We start from the raw sequence: 21,491 nt of genomic DNA on the forward strand, positions 1-21,491 counted from the left end.
GGAGACGAAAAAGGCGGAAATGTTGATCTGTATGCGTGTGTGGAACCGAGTTTGATATATGTTAGTTAAAACAATAGAAACAAACTTATATATCATATACATATGGTTGCGTTGTTTAAAATCAGGAAAAATGTACAGTATTCATTCAAAAGCGATTTCTAAATTTTCATAAATCGTGATAGTTAACACACGTCAACCGTGAGCTTCGATGATCGTACACTAATTTCGCCTTTATGTTTTCTTTTGCAGACGGTGTAACATTGTGCGATCCCACAACTGTAATGCATGATGTTTTTATGAGTAAATAAAACAGGTAGTGGTGCTACACAAAATGACAATACAGGAAGTAGTGCTACATAAAATGACAAAACAGGAAGTGGTGCTACATAAAATGACAATACAGGACGTGGTGCTACATAAAATGATAAAACAGGAAGTGGTGCTACATAAAATGATAAAACAGGAAGTGGTGCTACATAAAATGATAAAACAGGAAGTGGTGTTACACTGAGAGACAACACAGGAAGTGATGTTACAATGGGATACAACGCAGGAAGTGATGATACACTAAGAGACAACACAGGAAGTGGTGTAATACTGAGAGACAACACAGGAAGTGATGTTACACGAAGAGACAACACAGGAAGTGATATTACAAAGAGAGATAATACAGGAAGTGACGTTACATAGAAAGACAACAAAGGAAGTGACACTATAGTATGATATATAACAGAAAAAACACAGAAAATTGTGATACAAAAAAAAGATAACAAAGGAAAAAATGCTACAAAATAAATAATACAGGAAGTGGTGCTCCATAAAAAGATTAGACAGGAAGTAGTGCTATATGAATAGAAAATACATGAAGAAATGCTACATGAATAGAAAAAACAGGACGTATTGCTACATAAATATATCATATAGGAAGTGGTGCTACAAAAATAGATAATACAGGAAGTGGTGTTATATTAATAGATTATACAGGAAGTAGTGTTACATTAATATATTATAAAGGAGGTGGTGCTACAATAGATGAAACAGGAAGTGGTGCTACAAAAACAGATTGTATAGGAAATGGTGCTACAAAATAGATTATACAGGAAGTGGTGCTACAATAGATGAAACGGTAAGTGGTGCTACAAAAGTAGATTATAGAGGAGGTGGTGCTACAATAGATGAAACAGGAAGTGGTGCTACAAAAAAAAAATTATACAGAAAAAGGTGTTAAAAAATAGATTATACAGGAAGTGGTGTTATAAAAATAGATTATACAGGAAGTGGTGCTACAATAGATGAAACAGGAAGTGGTACTCTAAATAGATTAAAGAGGAAGTGGCGTTAAAAAAAAGAATTATACAGGAATTGGCGCTACAAAAATAGATTATACAGGAAGTGGTGCTACAAAAGATAAAACAGGAAGTGTTGCTTCAAAAATAGATTACAGAGGAGGTGGTGCTACAATAGATGAAACAGGAAGTGGTGCTACAAAAATAGATAATACAGAAAGTGGTGTAACAAAAATAGATTATACAGGAAGTGGTGCTATGATAGATGAAACGGGAAGTGGTGCTACAAAAATAGATTATAGAGGAGGTGGTGCTACAATAGATGAAACAGGAAGTGGTGCTACAAAAATAGATTATACAGGAAGTGGTGCTACGATAGATGAAACAGGAAGTGGTGCTACAAAAATAGATTATAGAGGAGGTGGTGCTACAAAAATAGATTATACAGGAAGTGGTGCTGCAATAGATGAAACGGGGAAGTGGTGCTACAAAAATAGATTATAGAGGAGGTGATGCTACAATAGATGAAACAGGAAGTGGTGCTACAAAAATAGATTATACAGAAAGTGGTGCTACAAAAATAGATTATACAGGAAGTGGTGTTACAAAATTAGATTATACAGGAATTGGTGCTACAAAAAAAACCATATAATTGAGTGATGCGACAAATTTGGATACTACCGAAACAAATGTTATATCAATAAATAAAAAGGAAATGATACTACATAAATAGGTAAAACAAAGTGTTCGTACATATAGAATCACAAAAGGAAGTGTTGGTGCTTGGAGAAATATTGATATATTGGTGGTTCAGGAAGTGACCTTTAAGGAAGTAGTGTTTCCGGATGAGGGATTCAGTGAGTGATGGTTAATTGGTTGCTGAGAAAGTGGAGGTTCAGAGAGCCGGGGTTCAAAAAGTGGTGATCAGGAAATGATAATTTAGATATTGGTGTTTCAGGAAGTGATGGTAGAGGAAAAGGAGTTCTGCAACTGACGATGCAATAACTAATTGTTCAGAAGGTGTTGGTTCAGAAAGTGATTATTGTTGTTGAGGGGAAAAGGAATGAGAAAGTTAGAGCCAAGAAAACTGCCGTTCAGGAAGAGTTGAATCAGGATTGAAGTGCCTCTACAGCGGTCGTTCAGAAAGAGAGTATTTAGAAGGTGATAGACAAGATGGTAATTGTTCAGGAAGAAAAAAATAAAGAAATGGTTCAAAAATATTTTGGTTCGTGAAGTTCCTGATTGTTAAGGTAGTAAACACTAATCAAAATGAAAGAAGTTCTGTGACAAAACATGGTGGTATAGGCTGTTGGATTATTGCAAAGGAAGGTGGGATACGGTATCTGAAGAACGGAACGCGAGCATAGTAGAATAGTTGTTTTTAGATCGGAGAATTTGGAAAATGTTGTACTTGAAGTGATGACACAGGAAGTGGACGTACAAGAGATGATAACAACAGAAGTGGACGCACAAGAGGAGATGGAACCGGAAGTGGACGTATAAGAGGTGATTGACCGGAAGTGAACGTACAAGAGGTGATGGGACCAAAGTTATGGTACTGGAACAATGACATAAGGTATATATTTGGAATTGTTACGAGTGTATAAATTGAAGATCGAATTCAATTGCGGCTAGGAAGATTTCAAGATACCGTTGCTTGGAATGTAACGGCACACTACATACAATTATTAACCTGGATATTAGAGGGAGATAATTCGATAACACACGACTGACATTTACTGCTTATTCCGTACAATATGAAAAACCGGATGTTTGCTTTTAAACAAATTTTATGCAATGAGTAAATAGTTGACCTAGAAAACAAACATCTTGGTTTCATGGTGCCATCATATTTAGGCAGTTTGGATTCTCACACAAAAGGTCTAACTTATACTTCTTTAAAGGCCGTATGGTTTCTTTTTGGAACATTCTTTTATCTTGATGTACCTCAGTAGGAGATGAAGCGACAGTTGTGTCCTCCTTGTAACCCGTTTCCTAGGTCCACAAAACTCTTTAAGTAAATCAAACACTGCTAATATGAACAGTTGGCCTGTCATCAGATTCATTACTAATGTAAAACATTAAAGAATAACTTCTATTGCGTTTCTATAGAATAGGTCACACGAGCCGGCAGGCGATTCATCAAGGGCTGACTTGTTCCTGGTTTTACGCTACTCAATCGCATTGAAGAAAATATGGCACACCATAGTTGCCGCACGCTTGTTGCAATGCAAACTTTCTTTACAAACTTTTTTAAAAGTTCAAAAACAAATTGATTTCAACTACCATAAATTCATGAAGTCATTGTCAATTATTAAGCTGTTCATGTCAATGAATCTAATATGAAATGTTTATAACACCAGTTATCAAAGTGTGTCACTTTGGTCATTAATCCATGTATAGACCCCTTTACCATATGTCCGCACAAAACACTCAAACGACGCGAAATATTAACATCTTGCATCATATTTCATTTCAATCATTTTTTTGTTATTGCATTTTATTTTTGGTCATTATTAATATTCAAAAACTGTTCCCCCTATTGAAAGCAATAAGTGCCGAGGAGCAAGTAAAGACGTAGGAGCGTGTGTTTGTGCGGTACTGGAGAGGTATCCCCTATTTTTATTGTGCCAGACTGAGCGTCTGATGTGAAGCAGCCTCGTGTGCCTACTCTAGGCCTTGCCAGCAGATGTACCAGTCTCACCGTACATGCAAGCACGGCCAGGCAGCAGGATGCACTCGAGAAAAGCTCTTGGAAACTAGTTCTGTAGTCAGGAACAATGATAGTAGCTCTTTTGGTGGACGAGAACAAGAGGCGAGTAAACGGTGCTGAGTGTGTCGACGCACGTGATAGCTGCGGAGTTTACAAGTCTGCCTCATCAGTTTTATCATAGGGCCACACCACGTTGGCTGTATACATAAGCTGTGTCGATGCTGTTTTCGTCACTATGGTAAAATAACCACTGTAGCTTTATCTTACCTCACAGCACGCGATCCAACAACAATACTCTTCTCTTTTCGCCGGCAGGTGAACGGTGCAGCCCTCCGCCTGTACGCGTTCGCCATTGATTAATGCCTTTAAAGCCCTGCCAATTAACTATACAATTTAATAGACATGAAAAGAAGTATTTCATTAAAGGCAAAATCAAACTCAAGCCCGGTACCAGGTGGAACGGAGAGTTTCCTCCGCATTTGGAGGTCTCCACCACCGTCTGCTGCATCCTTATCATCATGTAACACCATATAAATTTTCATGCGGATTAAAAAATCATTCCATATTCTATTCATGTCCTTTATGATAGGTTGCAGTATCAATATGGGTTAATTTTACAACGCAATCGCCGTTTTAACAGTCTAGAGCCATCGCGCGCAAAACTTTCTACAAAAGTTTTAAATCCGCGCGCCTCTAGCGTTTACTGACGCATGCGCAATACACTCGCACAATGCAGCATACAATACGAGCGCCTTTTACTCAGCTCTCAGCGGAGTGTAGAACAACGCAAGCGCGGGGGAGTCGGCGTGCTGTTGTTGATTCCATCAAGTCAGCGCTTCAACACTACTTTAGCGACACATTATCCTTTTGTTACCGAAGTACTACACAATACATAGGTTTAAATCGATTCTTACAAATATACACAATGAGAATGTGAACTTACGTATGTTTCGCTTTCTTTGAAAAAACTCCAGACTTGAGATAGCTGCGGTTTGTGTGTAGCTTGTGTAGCGGTGAGGCGCGCTGTCCAACAGCACACAAAGTTTATTAAATATTGTCACGTAGGAAGGTAACAGGTAACTGAATATTTGTTAATGGTACAGGACGATAAAATATATTACTTAAATGCATTCATGCACATAAGATGTGTGGTGTGTTATGTGGTTTTGTTGTCGTACTTTGAATAAATGAACAATAATGGAACATTTAAACAAATACGTATATTGATATATATGTGTACGTGTGTGTAGGTGTGCGTGTGTGTGGGTGTACGTGTGTGAGTGTGTGTCAATAGAAATATATTTACCTCAGTCGTAATATTATTAATACACATGCCATTCATGGTGATAACGAATACCCTGACGAATTAAATCAGCGTGTACCGAGAGGGGGCCTGCACACCAATCACGAGGGACGTCCTACCCCACTAAATCACAATCGGCACGTGCAGGACCCGTGCTTAAATTGAAAATACCAAGAGTGACCAAACTGTTAAAGAAAACAACATCCCAACCATAGTATATGGAATATGAAATAAATTAAAATAAGTCAAGAAATTGTTTTTATTTGTCTGACGTTCGGTATTAAACTTCATATATACTGCTTTCAGTGCCAGCATTAGGTATTTATCAAAGTTGATATACATATCACTATCGACAGGCTTTTCTGAAGCATGCTGCAGGTTAAGCGCGTGCAGTGTGAAATCCTATTACCTCCTTGACTGAAGAGTCAAAAATGAGAGCGAGTCTGCCTCGTTCTCGAACAGGTAAGATGGATGGGATGACTGCAGTATAACAAGTAAATAGAACATAGAGACTAAACCAACTTTTACGCATTGTATGACTGTGTCATTCCTGTATACAGTACATAAATTAAAGCACAAACAGTGCCTTCCTGTGCACTGTATAACTCGCCCTAAGAAGCCCACTCGAAAGTTGAACCATTATCCTGACAAAAACTTACTTGGGTCGGTTTCCAAGACCATTGTTATGAAGGTTGCGAGAATGCCACTCATAGGTTAATTCCCTCTCGACAGTTGTCAAGTATGTACCGAGAGGAGGACAATGGCCGTGTGATTAAATATCTCTATCTAAAACCAGTATTCACTTCCAAGTCAATAATATGCTACTTAATACAAGTCATTTCAAATACATTCAAACATGTTTCCGCACAGATTTGTTTGTATAAATATTTAGAATCAAAATAATTCGCATTTTAAATCAGAGTAAAAATATTTTAAAATGACAAGTGAAAACTATTTCGAATATTCTGCTATTTCCGTGGTATGTTTGAGCGCCAATATTTTATAAAGTACATTTATTGTTATAGACAACTGGATGAGAATTGAAGCAAACGTGGCTGATATGTATATAGCACCCCTATTAACCAGCATATGTATGTCACCGCCGAGTAACTATATGTGTACATCATTTCGTTTGCTAAACTGTACCCCCCCCCACCCCCCCCNACCGGAGTTTTAACAATGACACTGCAACACATTTGAAATATGTCGCTGGGACAGACATACTGGACACATCTTTAATCTCTCGGGCATGGAATGAATGATCATTTTCGAGGACGCATACCATAAGGCTAGACATATTTGAAATTGTCCGCTTTCAGAAACTCATCATAAAGATCGGATAGTTGGACATCTTAAACAAAGCAACATACGAAATGAGACATGATGAACATCGGACATTTTCACAAAACATTTGTCGTACGTCGATGTTAAATTGATCTAATGTTGGGTAACCTAGTCATACCTAAGGGACGAAGGACTGGTTTTAACATTTGTCATTGTATTGCTCAGTCTAATAGCTTCAGTAGATTCTACAACTTTAATAAAGTGTATTACTCTCTCGATTGTTTGCTTGCTTTATCAGGTTTATAACACGTATTCACTGTGTTTCATATCTGTCCTTCCTGCCCATGGCCCGTTTCTCCGTCGTGCCTGTTTTTAATTGTTTTCCTAGTTTTATGTTTTGCATACTTGATTCCAGTCAGCAGTAGAGGATACTTATCTAACGAGCGTGTACAGCTAGTCGAAGAAAGCACAGGGAAATAGAGTAGTTAGTGAGAATACATGACGATCAAACAACTTAAGTCAGAGCTGACCTAGCAATAACTCATGACAGCCTAAGATGTACATAATCTGTCCATCTATCTTCGGCCCCTAGACCAGTTCTATATTCCTCATACTTTATACAGGAATTACTATATTAGTGTAAGTCAATGAAATTATGTTCCTACACCACACGACAAACACAAGTTTATTGCCAGTAAAATCTCCTGGGTGGCTTTGGCTATTTGTCCTGTTGTATATAAAAGCTACAGGTACGAAATGATACGAAACAGGTCGATACCGATTTCTTTTCTTCATTCAGCAGTTAGGGATATTTTTGGATTACATGTTTATGTGACTATTGTCCAACGTTTTAAGTGTTCGGATGTAGTTGTTAATACTATATATAGCAAGACGCATAACTTATTTCGTTTTCAGAGGAATGTTTGGGTTGTCGGCTGTTCCCTCGACGAACACTGTCTTCGGACATGACTACTCCTTAGCGCCATGTTATTGATGGGTTAGGGTTAAGCCTCATCATAGCTCTCTCTGCTTACTAACAATATTGTTGTTTGGAAACGCTACGCTTACCATGTTGAACGTTCGACTAAGTTGGGAAGGCAATGTCTCCTGTCCCCAAGTCCTCAAAATGGTAGTTGCTATTTCCTCCTAAACGTTCAGCATTTAATGTAGTAGCAACACCCTACTTTACCATTGTCAGTATAATTTGACGAGGTGGAATACTGTGTTGGGTGCCTTTGGCATGGTATATTCAGTGAGGTAGCACTTTAAAGTCAGTATCAGATCCGTGATATCACACGAGGTAAATACATAATCTTACCAATCAGCGTGATATCCGATAGGACGTAGCTGATTACAGAACCGGGACAGCCTCCAACACATACACTGCTATACACGTGGCAACACAGCCTCCAACACATATACTGGTATAAACGTGGCAACACAGCCTCAAACACATATACTGGTATGCACGTGGCAACACGGCCCCCAACACATATACTGGCATACACATGGCAACTGGTATACTGGCATACACGTGGCAACAAAGCCTCCAACACATATACTAGCATACACATGGCAACTAGCATACACGTGGCAACACAGTCCCCAACACATATACAGGCATACACATGGCACCAACACATATACTGGTATAAACGTGGCACCACAGCCCCCAACACATATACAGGCATACTCATGGCAACTGGCACACACGTGGCAACACAGCCCCCAACACATACACAGGCATACACATGGCAACTGGCATACACGTGGCAACACAGCCCTTAACACATATACAGGCATACTCATGGCAACTGGCATACACTTGGCAACACAGCCCCCAACACATATACAGGCATACCCATGGCAACTGGCATACACGTGGCAACACCGCCCCTAACACATATACAGGCATACTCATGGCAACTGGCACACACGTGGCAACACAGCCCCCAACACATATCCTGGTATACACGTGGCAACACAGCCCCCAACACATACACAGGCATACACATGGCAACTGGCATACACGTGGCAACACAGCCCCCAACACATACACAGGCATACACATGGCAACTGGCATACACGTGGCAACACAGCCCTTAACACATATACAGGCATACTCATGGCAACTGGCACACACGTGGCAACACAGCCCCCAACACATACACAGGCATACACATGGCAACTGGCATACACGTGGCAACACAGCCCTTAACACATATACAGGCATACTCATGGCAACTGGCATACACTTGGCAACACAGCCCCCAACACATATACAGGCATACACATGGCAACTGGTATAAACGTGGCAACACAGCCTCCAACAGATATACTGGTATACACGTGGCAACACAGCCCCCAACACATATACCGGCATACACATGGCAACTGGCATACACGTGGCAATACCGCCTTCAACACATATACAGGCATACACATGGCAACTGGCATACACGTGGCAACACAGCCCCTAACACATATACAGGCATACTCATGGCAACTGGCATACACGTGGCAACACAGCCCCCAACACATATACAGGCATACGCATGGCAACTGGTATAAACGTGGCAACACAGCCTCCAACACATATTCTGGCATACACATGGCAACTGGCATACACGTGGCATACAGGCATACACATGGCAACTGGCATACATGTGGCAACACAGCCCCCAACACATATACTGGTATACACATGGCAACACAGCCTCCAGCACATATACTGGCATAAACGTGGCAACACAACCCCCTACACATATACAGGCATACAAATGGCAACTGGCATACATGTGGCAACACAGCCCCCAACACATATACAGGCATACCCATGGCAACTGGCATACACGTGGCAACACAGCCACCAACACATATACAGGCATACACATGGCAACTGTCATACACGTGGCAACACAGCCCCCAACACAGATACAGGCATGGCAACTGGCATACACGTGGCAACACCGCCTTCAACACACATACAGGCATACACATGGCAACTGGCATAAACGTGGCAATACCGCCTTCAACACATATACAGGCATATACATGGCAACTGGCATACACGTGGCAATCCCGCCTTCAACACATATACTGGTATACACGTGACAACGCAGCCTCCAACACATATACTGGTATGCATGTGGCAACACAGCCCCCAACACATATACAGGCAGACACATGGCAACTGGCATACACGTGGCATACAGGCATACACATGGCAACTGGCATCCACGTGGCAATACCGCCTTCAACACATATACAGGCATACACATGGCAACTGGTATAAACGTGGCAACACAGCCTCCAACACATATACTGGTATACACATGGCAACACAGCCTCCACCACATATACTGGTATAAACGTGGCAACACAACCCCCTACACATATACAGGCATACAAATGGCAACTGGCATACACGTGGCAATACCGCCTTCAACACATATACTGGTATACACGTGGCAACACAGCCTCCAACACATATAATGGTATACACGTGGCAACACAGCCTCCACCACATATACTGGTATAAACGTGGCAACACAGCCTCCAACACATTTACTGGTAAACACGTGGCAACACAGCCCCCAACACATATACTGGTATACACGTGGCAATACCGCCTTCAACACATATACAGGCATATACATGGCAACTGGCATACACGTTGCAACACAGCCCCCAACACATATACTCGCATACACATGGCAACAGGCATACACGTGGCAACACAGCCCCAAACACATTTACAGGTATACACGTGGCAAAACAGCCTCCAACACATATATACTGGTATACACATGGCAACACAGCCTCCACCACATATGCTGGTATAAACGTGGCAACACAGCCCCCAAAACATTTACAGGTATACACGTGGCAACCCAGCCTCCACCACATATACTGGTATAAACGTGGCAGCACAGCCTCCAACACATTTACTGGTAAACCCGTGGCAACCCAGCCCCCAACACATATACAGGCATACACATGGCAACAGGCATACACGTGGCAACACAGCCTCAAACCCATATACTGGTATACACGTGACAACACAGCCCCCAACACATATACAGGCATCCACATGGCAACTGGCATACACGTGGAAACACAGCCCCTAACACATATACAGGCATACTCATGGCAACTGGCATACACGTGGCAACCCAGCCCCCAACACATATACAGGCATACAAATGGCAACTGGTATAAACGTGGCAACCCAGCCTCCAACACATATACTGGTATACACGTGGCAACACAGCCTCAAACACATATACTGGTATACACGTGACAATACAGCCTCCAACACATATACTGGTATACACGTGGCAACACAGCCCCCAACACATATACAGGCATACACATGGCAACTGGTATAAACGTGGCAACACAGCCCCCAACACATTTACAGGTATACACGTGGCAACACAGCCTCCAACACATATATACTGGTATACACATGGCAACACATCCTTAAATTTAACTATTTAATGTACTGGCAAGTCACTGACTGTCTTTAGCCACTGGACATAGCACAGTAACATCAGATGTCATTCAACATCTAGGTTTCACGACAGGGTATCCATGGATATGTTCAATGCTAGCTCTACTTAGATCGACTTCGACTAATAGGTAGACATATTGGACTGACAACTGATACTGGATAGCCGTTGACTTTTGTTGATGGCAATACTGCAATCAGGGACTAGCATACTGTCTCCAGCTACTTGGTATATGTCGCTAGTCTAGAGCTGCTGAGCGATTAAGATAGTATGTTTCTATACATTTTCATGCATACTTCAGAAATTGCTGAAGAATCACATTTCACTGTATTTAGCTATGGAAAATAATCTACTGTATTTAGCTGCTTGGTAACAAGGCATTGTCTTTAGCTGCTTGGTAACAAGGCATTGTCTTTAGCTGCTTGGTAACAAGGCATTGTCTTTAGTTGCTTGGTAACAAGGCATTGTCTTGAGCTGCTTGGTAACAAGGCATTGTCTTTAGCTGCTTGGTAACAATTCATTGTATCTAACTATGGAAAACAATCTACTGTATTTAGCTCCTGGGTAACAGTCCTCTGTAATTAGCTCCTGGGTAACAGTCAACTGTATTTAGCTCCTGGGTAACAGTCCACTGTAATTAGCTCCTGGGTAACAGTCCACTGTATTTAGCTCCTGGGTAACAGTCAACTGTATTTAGCTCCTGGATTATAGTCCACTGTATTAAGCTCCTGGGTAACAGTCCACTGTATTTAGCTCCTGGGTAATAGTCCACTGTATTTAGCTATGGGTAACAGTCCACAGTATTTTGCTATGGGTAACAGTCCACTGTATTTAGCTATGGGTTACAGTTCACTGTATTTAGCTATAGGTAACAGTCCACTGTATTTAGCTCCTGGGTAACAGTCCACTGTATTAAGCTCCTGGGTAACAGTCCACTGTATTAAGCTCCTGGGTAACAGTCCACTGTATTACGCTCCTGGGTAACAGTCCACTGTATTTAGCTAATGGTAACAGTCCACAGTATTAAGCTCCTGGGTAACAGTCCACTGTATTTAGCTCCTGGGTAACAGTCCACTGTATTACGCTCCTGGGTAACAGTCCACTGTATTTAGCTCCTTGGTAACAGTCCACTGTATTAGGCTCCTGGGTAACAGTCCACTGTATTTAGCTATGGGTAACAATCCACTATAATTAGCTCCTGGGTAACAGTCCACTGTATTTAGCACCTGGGTAACAGTCCACTGTATTTAGCTCCTTGGTAACAGTCCACTGTATTAAGCTCCTGGGTAACAGTCCACTGTATTTAGCTCCTGGGTAACAGTCCACTGTATTACGCTCCTGGGTAACAGTCCACTGTATTAAGCTCCTGGGTAACAGTCCACTGTATTTAGCTCCTGGGTAGCAGTCCACTGTATTAAGCTCCTGGGTAACAGTCCACTGTATTTAGCTCCTGGGTAACAGTCTAATGTATTTAGCTATGGGTAACAGTCCACTGTATTTAGCTATGGGTAACAGTCCACTGTATTTAGCTATGGGTAACAGTTCACAGTATTTAGCTTTGGGTAACAGTCCACTGTATTTAGCTCCTGGGTAACAGTCCACTATATTAAGTTCCTTCCTGGGAAACAATCCACAGTGTTTAGCTATGGGTAACAGTCCACATTATTTAGCTATGGGTAACAGTCCACTGTATTTAGCTATGGGTAACAATCCACAGTATTTAGCTATGGAAAACAATCCACAGTATTTAGCTATGGGTAACAGTCCACTATACGCGGTTACTTTTAACGCATACATTTTTTGCTAGGTCGGCTCATGGAACTTTTCATTCATTCGATATTTATACATTGTCATTTTCTATATGATAAAAAAAGAGCTTAATTAAACTTCATAAGTGTATCTGATAACCATATCTCCATTGAGCAAAAAATGTTCGACACGATAGTCATTGAATATTTTCTTCTTCTCTTCAGTTATTGGTTCCTATACACTGTCTTCAGTCATTGGTTACCATTTCTGTCTTCATAGTTCATAGGTTACTATGGATGCATTCGTTGCAAGGGTAACCATTGCTGTCTTCAATGAAATGGTAACTATTGTTGTCTTCAGTTATTGGTAACCATTGATTTCTTCATATAAGGGTAACCATTAGTGTCCTCATTTATTGGTAACCATTGTTGTCTCCAATGTAAGGGAAACATTTGCTGGGTTCATAATAAATGTAACCATTGGTGTCTGTAGATATTGGTTACCATTGATGTCTCCATGTAAGGGTAACCATTGCTGTATCCAATGAAAGGATAACCGTTGGTGTATTCAGCGATTGTTAAACATTGATGTCTCCATTTATTGGTAACCATTGCTATCTTTAATGCAAGGGTTACCAATGCTGTCTTCGGTAAGTGGTAACTAGTGTCTTCATTGCAATAGTAACCAATGCTGTCTTCAATGTGAGGGTAACCTTTGTTGTCTGCGGTTAATATGGAGATATGAATATATGGTTTTAAATGGTTTTGGAATTTATTTTATGATAAGCACTCGTAAGGCCAAAATGATATTTATGGAGGATGTGTTTGGAAATGATTGAGTTCTTGGTTGAAAAAAAATCTATTGAGTTCGATGACAAGATTTTCCAGCAGAAATTCATATGGAAACAAACTGTGCCTTTCTTCTGGTCGACTTGCTTATATTTGAGGACGAATTTGTTGATGAGCAAACCAGAACAGGAAACGGAAACCTGGCGAAGTCTTTAAGTTTGCCATTCAGGTGTACCGACGATGAGCTCTCTTTAAATGACAAGAACAGCTTTGACTATGTCGCTCGTATATACCTTCCTGGGCTTGAAATCAAGGACACCACAGACTCTTCCACTTCAGTCGCTTTCCCCGATCATTACTTCATACATTGCCAATAAAAACGGCTCTAAATAAAAGAAGCAGTAACATAAGCGGGACGATTTAAATTTTCCGATCGGGAACTTTCCATTTCTTCATAGTAATATCCCTACTTCAACAACTGATAGTGTTGACATGTCGAATTCGATTCGGTAATCAAGAAGCTTGCTCCGAATATCATGACTTCCATGAGAAATGTTGAAAAGACAAAATTACACTACAGGGTTTCCAATGAGGCAGGAAAATGAAGACTGGGCAAATGTCATGGTCATTTTCATGATCTCTTAGGGAAATATACTAATTCTTTAAGTGGTCTAAAGATCGAGGTTTTCTTTATGCTCAGTCCCTTCCTGTTTTGTTTTCACTACCTCCTTCCTCGGCATATGGACCTAACATTACTTGGACTTGACCTAGATTTACATGGCAGGTGTACTTGTATAATAAAGTATTTACAACATGGTACTACATTGTAAAATAAAGTATTAACAACATGGTACTACATTGTAAAATAAAGTATTTACAACATAGTTCTACATTGTAAAATAAAGTAAGAAGCATTTACAACATAGTTCTACATTGTAAAATAAAGTAAGAAGTATTTACAACATGGTACTACATTGTATAATAAAGTATTTACAACATGGTACTACATTGTATAATAAAGTATTTACAACATGGTACTACATTGTATAATAAAGTATTTACAACATGGTACTACATTGTATAATAAAGTATTTACAACATGGTACTACATTGTATAATAAAGTATTTACAACATGGTACTACATTGTATAATAAAGTATTTACAACATGGTACTACATTGTATAATAAAGTATTTACAACATGGTACTACATTGTATAATAAAGTATTTACAACATGGTACTACATTGTATAATAAAGTATTTACAACATGGTACTACATTGTATAATAAAGTATTTACAACATGGTACTACATTGAACTAAGGTGTCTGCTATTTATAAACAAATAATACATTGTATTCAGGTTTATTATACCTCTACTTTATTTACTCTATATAAAAGTAATTGGTTAAATCGAATATATCCCCCCTTTTGCCTGACTGTGTTTTAGTCCTGTGTGTTAGTCTGGGAACTAAAACACACCTACACTCGGGTGTTTCCGCCGAGCCAATCAGGCGAGAGTTGGGCGGAGCTTGTTACCGAACTCGGAAGCGACACGCGAGGTGGGCGGAGCTTGCTACCGAACTCCGAAGCATTTGGCTCCATTGCCATCAAAGGGGTAGTTGGGACGTGAGGCTATACAGCTTATGGCTTACAAATATTTTCAAGTAAAAACTATCTCTGCAGTGTGTATCGGTATAATAAAATGGTTAAAGTATGGGGTTGAGGGATACAGCAAGTTTCTGGTGTCCCTTGACCATGCCTATTTCACTCGGCTTCGCCTCGGGAAATATACCTGGTCTCGGAACACCAGAAACTTGCTATATCCCTCAACCCCATACTTTAACTGTATAATGTTGTACTTAGAGCAAAGTGACGGTATATACGGTTTCCGTCGTCATAAGGTATGAAGGTATCTATCATATATAAAGTAAGTCATGTGGATGGTCTTTCCCGATGCAAACAGTCTAGTGGAAACGGATAAAAGGCACGGGATGTGACGAACAATTGATCAGTAACAGTGTATGGAGTGTGAACAGTCTATCACAACGACTGTCTGCGTAGGGAAAAAACGTCCACATGATTATCATAGAGTATATTTTATATTAGCATTATAAAGCAGCTTGTTTATTTAGATCTTATTTATATCCATATGTATACCTTTCTTGAAATACTCTGAAAATCAACCATAAAGTGTATTAACGATGACGCAACAGAAGGATTTTTCTTGACCACAGTGTACTGATTTTATGAATATAATGTACCATATTTACACTGCATTTCCCAACTCTCTTCTAACTTCCCCTGTAATTTATTCACGCCACTATCCCTAAGCTATAGTTGTTAATGTTGGTTACGATGAGAGGTAACATTTACAACATAGCGACACGTTGTAATAGAATATTGATATTTATTACATAGTGATACGTTGTAATACTGTATTTGATATTTACAACATAGTCATACGTTGTAATAGAATATTTATATTTACAACATAGTGATACATTGAAATAGAGTATTGATATTTACACCATAGTGATACGTTGTAATAGAATATTTATATTTACAACATAGTGATACGTTGGAATAGAGTATTGATATTTACAACATGGTGATAAGTTGTAATAGAGTATTGATATTTACAACATAGTGATGCGTTGTAATAGAGTATTGATATTTACAACATAGTGATACGTTGTAATAGAGTATTGATATTTACAACATAGTGATACGTTGTAATAGTGTATTTGATATTTACAACATAGTGATACATTGTAATAGAGTATTGATATTTACAACATAGTGATACGTTGTAATAGAGTATTTGATATTTAAAACATAGTGATACGTTGTTATAGAGTATTTGTTATTTACAACATAGTGATACATGTACGTTTTAATGGACTTTGTGATATCTACATCATTACGATAACGTGTAATATATTAACATGATCACGCTCCATGACTTTACACATTATATCAATATTGTAATATAGTATTGATATTTTTATTGTAATACGGAATATATTTCCTTTTGAAGTGTTATATGGTAATAAAGTAAAGAGAATTAGCCCCGACATAGTAATATATTGCAACAATGTATGTAGAATTTAGACGAAGTGCTACTTTGTTATAAGGTATGGGGGATTAAAACACAGAAGTGTATTGAAATGTGGTATAGAGCTACTATAACATGGTGATAGTTTGTACAAAAATAGTAAACTATTTACGACGTGTTGTTACATTGTTTTAAGATATAAGGAAAATGCAGACCAACACTATAACTTCATATATCATGGACATTATCATGTTAATCAGGTATATTTTTTATCCAGTTTTATGCCAGAATTCTATATGCACTCTCTAAAGACCAATGTCGGTTAATGTAGACCTATTCTATTAATGAAGAAAACACTACATAGTCGAATCATTAAGGATTGATTCCTGTTTTGTTAAGGTTTATGGTATATAAACCTCAATGAGTCTTTACAAATGTAATGAACTGCGAGTTCATATTGAGTTTGTCTCAAGACCCATAGGATTCTATTCTTATATTTACATTCAGTGCGATATTGATATTTTTTTTAATAATTTCTAAAATATCGGTCTTGTGCAAGTCTAACATCATGGAAGGTACCGAAGCTTATGACGTCATCACTCACTGTGAGACGTCGTCCTGGTAAGAATAACTTGTTTGCATTGATTACAACGAAAACACAAACAACAACAACAACAAATTGAAAACACTCTATTAATAGAACCTCTTCCAACAATCCGCGGAATAGCAGAGTAATCAGGTTGATAATATGCTGATGTATTCATACGCCAACTGAAAAGTTGAAAAATAACCTTTAAATTTTTAGAATGTATATTGAGTCAGAGTTCAGTAGAAATGTAAATATGCCTCACTGTACATACCTATATTTGTATATAAAGACATCTTTTACACAACATACAACTCTAAGCCAATATTTGATATTACCATTATTTGAAGGACAAAATACAACATTGCGCCACACAATCACACTGACAAAATACAATATATCGCCACATAAACACAATGACAAAGTACAATATAGCGCCACAAACACAATGACAAATTACAACATAGCGCCACACATACATACAAAGTATAATTTAGAGTGTACACTAGGACAAAATACAGTATAGCGCCACACAAACACATTGACAAAATACAACATATCGCCTAACAAACACAATGACAAAATACAAAATTGCGCCACACAAGCACAATGACAAATTAAAACATTGCGCCGCACAAACGCAATGACAAAATACAATATAGCGCTTAACAAACACAAGGACAAAATACAATATAGCGCCACAAACACAATGACAAAATACAACATTGCCACACACAAACAAAATGACAAAATACAACACAGCGCCACACAAACACAAAGACAAAATACGATATAGCGCCACACAAATACAATGACAAAATACAACAAAGCGCCACACAAACACAAGGACAAAACACAACATAGCGCCACACAAACACAAGGACAAAATACAATTTATAGTGGTAACTACCTCGATTTTCTATTTGAGGACGTGGCAAAGGATTTGACCTCGATTGACATGGCGGATGTTGTCGGTGAAGCAAACGCTTACCCTTCCTGAACACCTGGAGCCTTATTTTTTATACCGTTCTGTGCTCAAGCATGGGTTCTGAGCCCAAAACTACCTCCTTGTAACTGGCTTATATAATGTCACACGGTCAGAAAGCATCAGTTTAAACAGCGAAAACGGTCATCAGTCCAAACTTTCTCCAAAATTCATCCAGATCGTTGACAAAATGTTATTTATTATAAAATCACCAGATAAGAAATTTGGCTTGAGCATAATACCTGAATTTTAGCATGAAAATGGTTTCATGGAGATGGGCCCTGGTCTTTTCCTCTTTACATTTTCCATGGTCATAGTGAAAATTTGTCATTTGTTCATTTTGTCCAAGTTTTATCGGTTTTGAGGCCGAATTGCTGTTTTGTTTACACATAGCTATTGTCTTGTTGATTGTCTTTCATTTAATCTGCACAGATGGGATTGGAGGAGGACATGATGGACGCTCTGAAATATACCAGAATGGCTAGAGTTTCTTCACAACATATAGCACCTGTGGGTTTAAAGAACACGTTCATAATGAAAATGTTGTTACTGTCACTAACGATGTTACCTGGTTGTGTAGACATACTATTCCATTGGTAGGTATATTTTAACCAATTCAGCTTTAGTTAAATTAGATCTGCAATAGAAAAGGTGAAAACTTTGAAAGGTGAGAAAATTTACAGAAGTGAATTAAACCGACTGTTAATACCATCAGTTCAAGGTGAAATGTGTTTGACAAGCACAATGTATATCTCTGAATTATTGTGGTTGGTAAGTGTCATTTCGTTATTTATAGATTATCACACTGTATTTTCAGGGTTTGTCGTTCGAACAATTTTCTCATCGCGAGCACGTGGATGAAATCGAGAGGCCATCGGTAGGTGGTATAAAGTAGTATATAGATGATAATTATCGTTATTTTGCTTCGAAATAGCAAATAACGAAACGGCACATATCAACCACCATACTGAATACTAAACAGGTAACGTGTGTCAAAAATATATCTGTAGGTTATAGTTTAACACATGTAGGTACACAGCAAAACACAACACAAACATTTACACTATCAACAACCTTCATATAACCCAACTATACCATCAACCTTCATACAACCCAACTATACCCTCAACCTTCATATAACCCAGCTATACCATCAACCTTCATACAACCCAACTATACCATCAACATTCATACAACCCAACTATACCATCAACCCTCATACAACCCAACTATACCATCAACCCTCATACAACCCAACTATACCATCAACCTCCATACAACCCAACTATACCATCAACCTGCATACAACCCAACTATGCAATCAACCTTCATATAACCAAACAATACCATCAACCTTCATACAACCCAACTCTACCATCAACCTTCATACAACCCAACTGTACCCTCAACCTTCATATAACCCAGCTCTACCATCAACCTTCATACAACCCAACTCTACCATCAACCTTCATACAACCCAACTTTACCATCAAACTTCATACAACCCGACTATACCATCAACCTTCATACAACCCAGCTATACCATCAACCTTCATACAAACCAACTATACCATCAACCTTCATACAACCAAACTATACCATCAACCGTCATACAACCCAACTATACCATCAACCTCCATACAACCCAACTATACCATCAACCTGCATATAACCCAAATATACCATCAACCTTCATAGAACCCAACTATACCATCAACCTTCATACCACCCAACTATACCATCAACCTTCATACCACCCAACTATACCATCAACCTTCATACGACCCAACTATACCATCAACCTTCATACCACCCAACTATACCATCAACCTTCATACATCCCAACTATACCCTCATCCTTCATATAACCCAGCTATACCATCAGCCTTCATACAACCCAACTATACCATCACCCTTCATACAACCCAACTATACCATCAACCTTCATACAACCCAACTATACCATCAACCTTCATACAACGCAACAATACCATCAACCTTCATTTAACCAAACAATACCATCAACCTTCATACAACCCAACTATACCATCAACCTTCATACAACCCAACTATACCATCAACCTTCATATAACCCAACTATACCATCAACCTTCATACAACACAACTATATCATCAACCTTCATATAACCCAACTATACCATCAACCTTCATACAACCCAACTATACCATCAACCTTCATACAACCCAACTATACCATCAACCTTCATATAACCCAACAATACCATCAACCTTCAAACAACCAAACAATACCATCAGCCTTCATACAATCCAACAATACCATCAACCTTCATACAACCAAACAATACCATCAACCTTCATACAATCCAACTATACCATCAACCTTCATACAACACAACTATACCATCAACCTTCATATAACCCAACTATACCAACAACCTTCATACAACCCACTAATACCATCAACCTTCATACAACCCAACTATACCATCAACCTTCATACAACACAACTATACCATCAACCTTCATACAACCCAAATATACCATCAACCTTCATACAACCAAACTATACCATCAACCTTCATATAACCAAACTATACCATCAACCTTCATACAACCCAACTTTACCAACAACCTTCATACAACCCAACTATACCATCAACCTTCATACAATCCAACTATACCATCAACCTTCATGCAACCAAACTATACCATCAACCTTCATATAACCAAACTATACCATCAACCTTCATACAACCCAACTTTACCAACAACCTTCATACAACCCAACTATACCATCAACCTTCATATAACCCACCTATACCAACAACCTTCATACAACCCACTAATACCATCAACCTTCATACAACCCAACTATATCATCAACCTTCATACAACCCAACTATAACATCAACCTTCATACAACCCAACTATACCATAAACCTTCATACAACCCAATATACCATCAACCTTCAAACAACCCAACTATACCATCAACCTTCATACAATCCAACTATACCATCAACCTTCATACAACACAACTATACCATCAACCTTCATACAACCCAAATATACCATCAACCTTCATACAACCAAACTATACCATCAATCTTCATATAACCCAACTATACCATCAACCTTCATATAACCCAACTATACCAACAACCTTCATACAAGCCACTAATACCATCAACCTTCATACAACCCAACTATATCATCAACCTACATACAACCCAACTATACCAT

The 21,491-nt window shown here is 38.9% G+C and overlaps 1 protein-coding gene across 1 annotated transcript; it reads left to right on the top strand.

Moving 5' to 3' along the window:
* Positions 1 to 537: 537 nt before the first annotated feature.
* On the top strand, positions 538 to 1,790 carry LOC110446072 (uncharacterized protein DDB_G0282077-like). The gene is made up of 2 exons (XM_021491034.1): positions 538 to 676; positions 1,438 to 1,790. Exons 1-2 carry the CDS (start codon positions 538 to 540, stop codon positions 1,788 to 1,790), a joined length of 492 nt encoding a protein of 163 aa, XP_021346709.1.
* Positions 1,791 to 21,491: the final 19,701 nt, after the last annotated feature.

This window comes from Mizuhopecten yessoensis, unplaced genomic scaffold (genome assembly GCF_002113885.1).
Source record: "Mizuhopecten yessoensis strain PY_sf001 unplaced genomic scaffold, ASM211388v2 scaffold2503, whole genome shotgun sequence".
Lineage (NCBI taxonomy): Eukaryota > Metazoa > Mollusca > Bivalvia > Pectinida > Pectinidae > Mizuhopecten > Mizuhopecten yessoensis.

Excerpts from the sequence above, each read along its gene's own strand:
- LOC110446072 (XM_021491034.1), top strand. The coding sequence starts at position 538 with ATGGGATACAACGCAGGAAGTGATGATACACTAAGAGACAACACAGGA. Across the intron at positions 677-1,437 it reads AAAGAGAGATAATACAGGAA|ATTACAGAGGAGGTGGTGCT; the intron begins GTGACGTTACAT and ends CTTCAAAAATAG.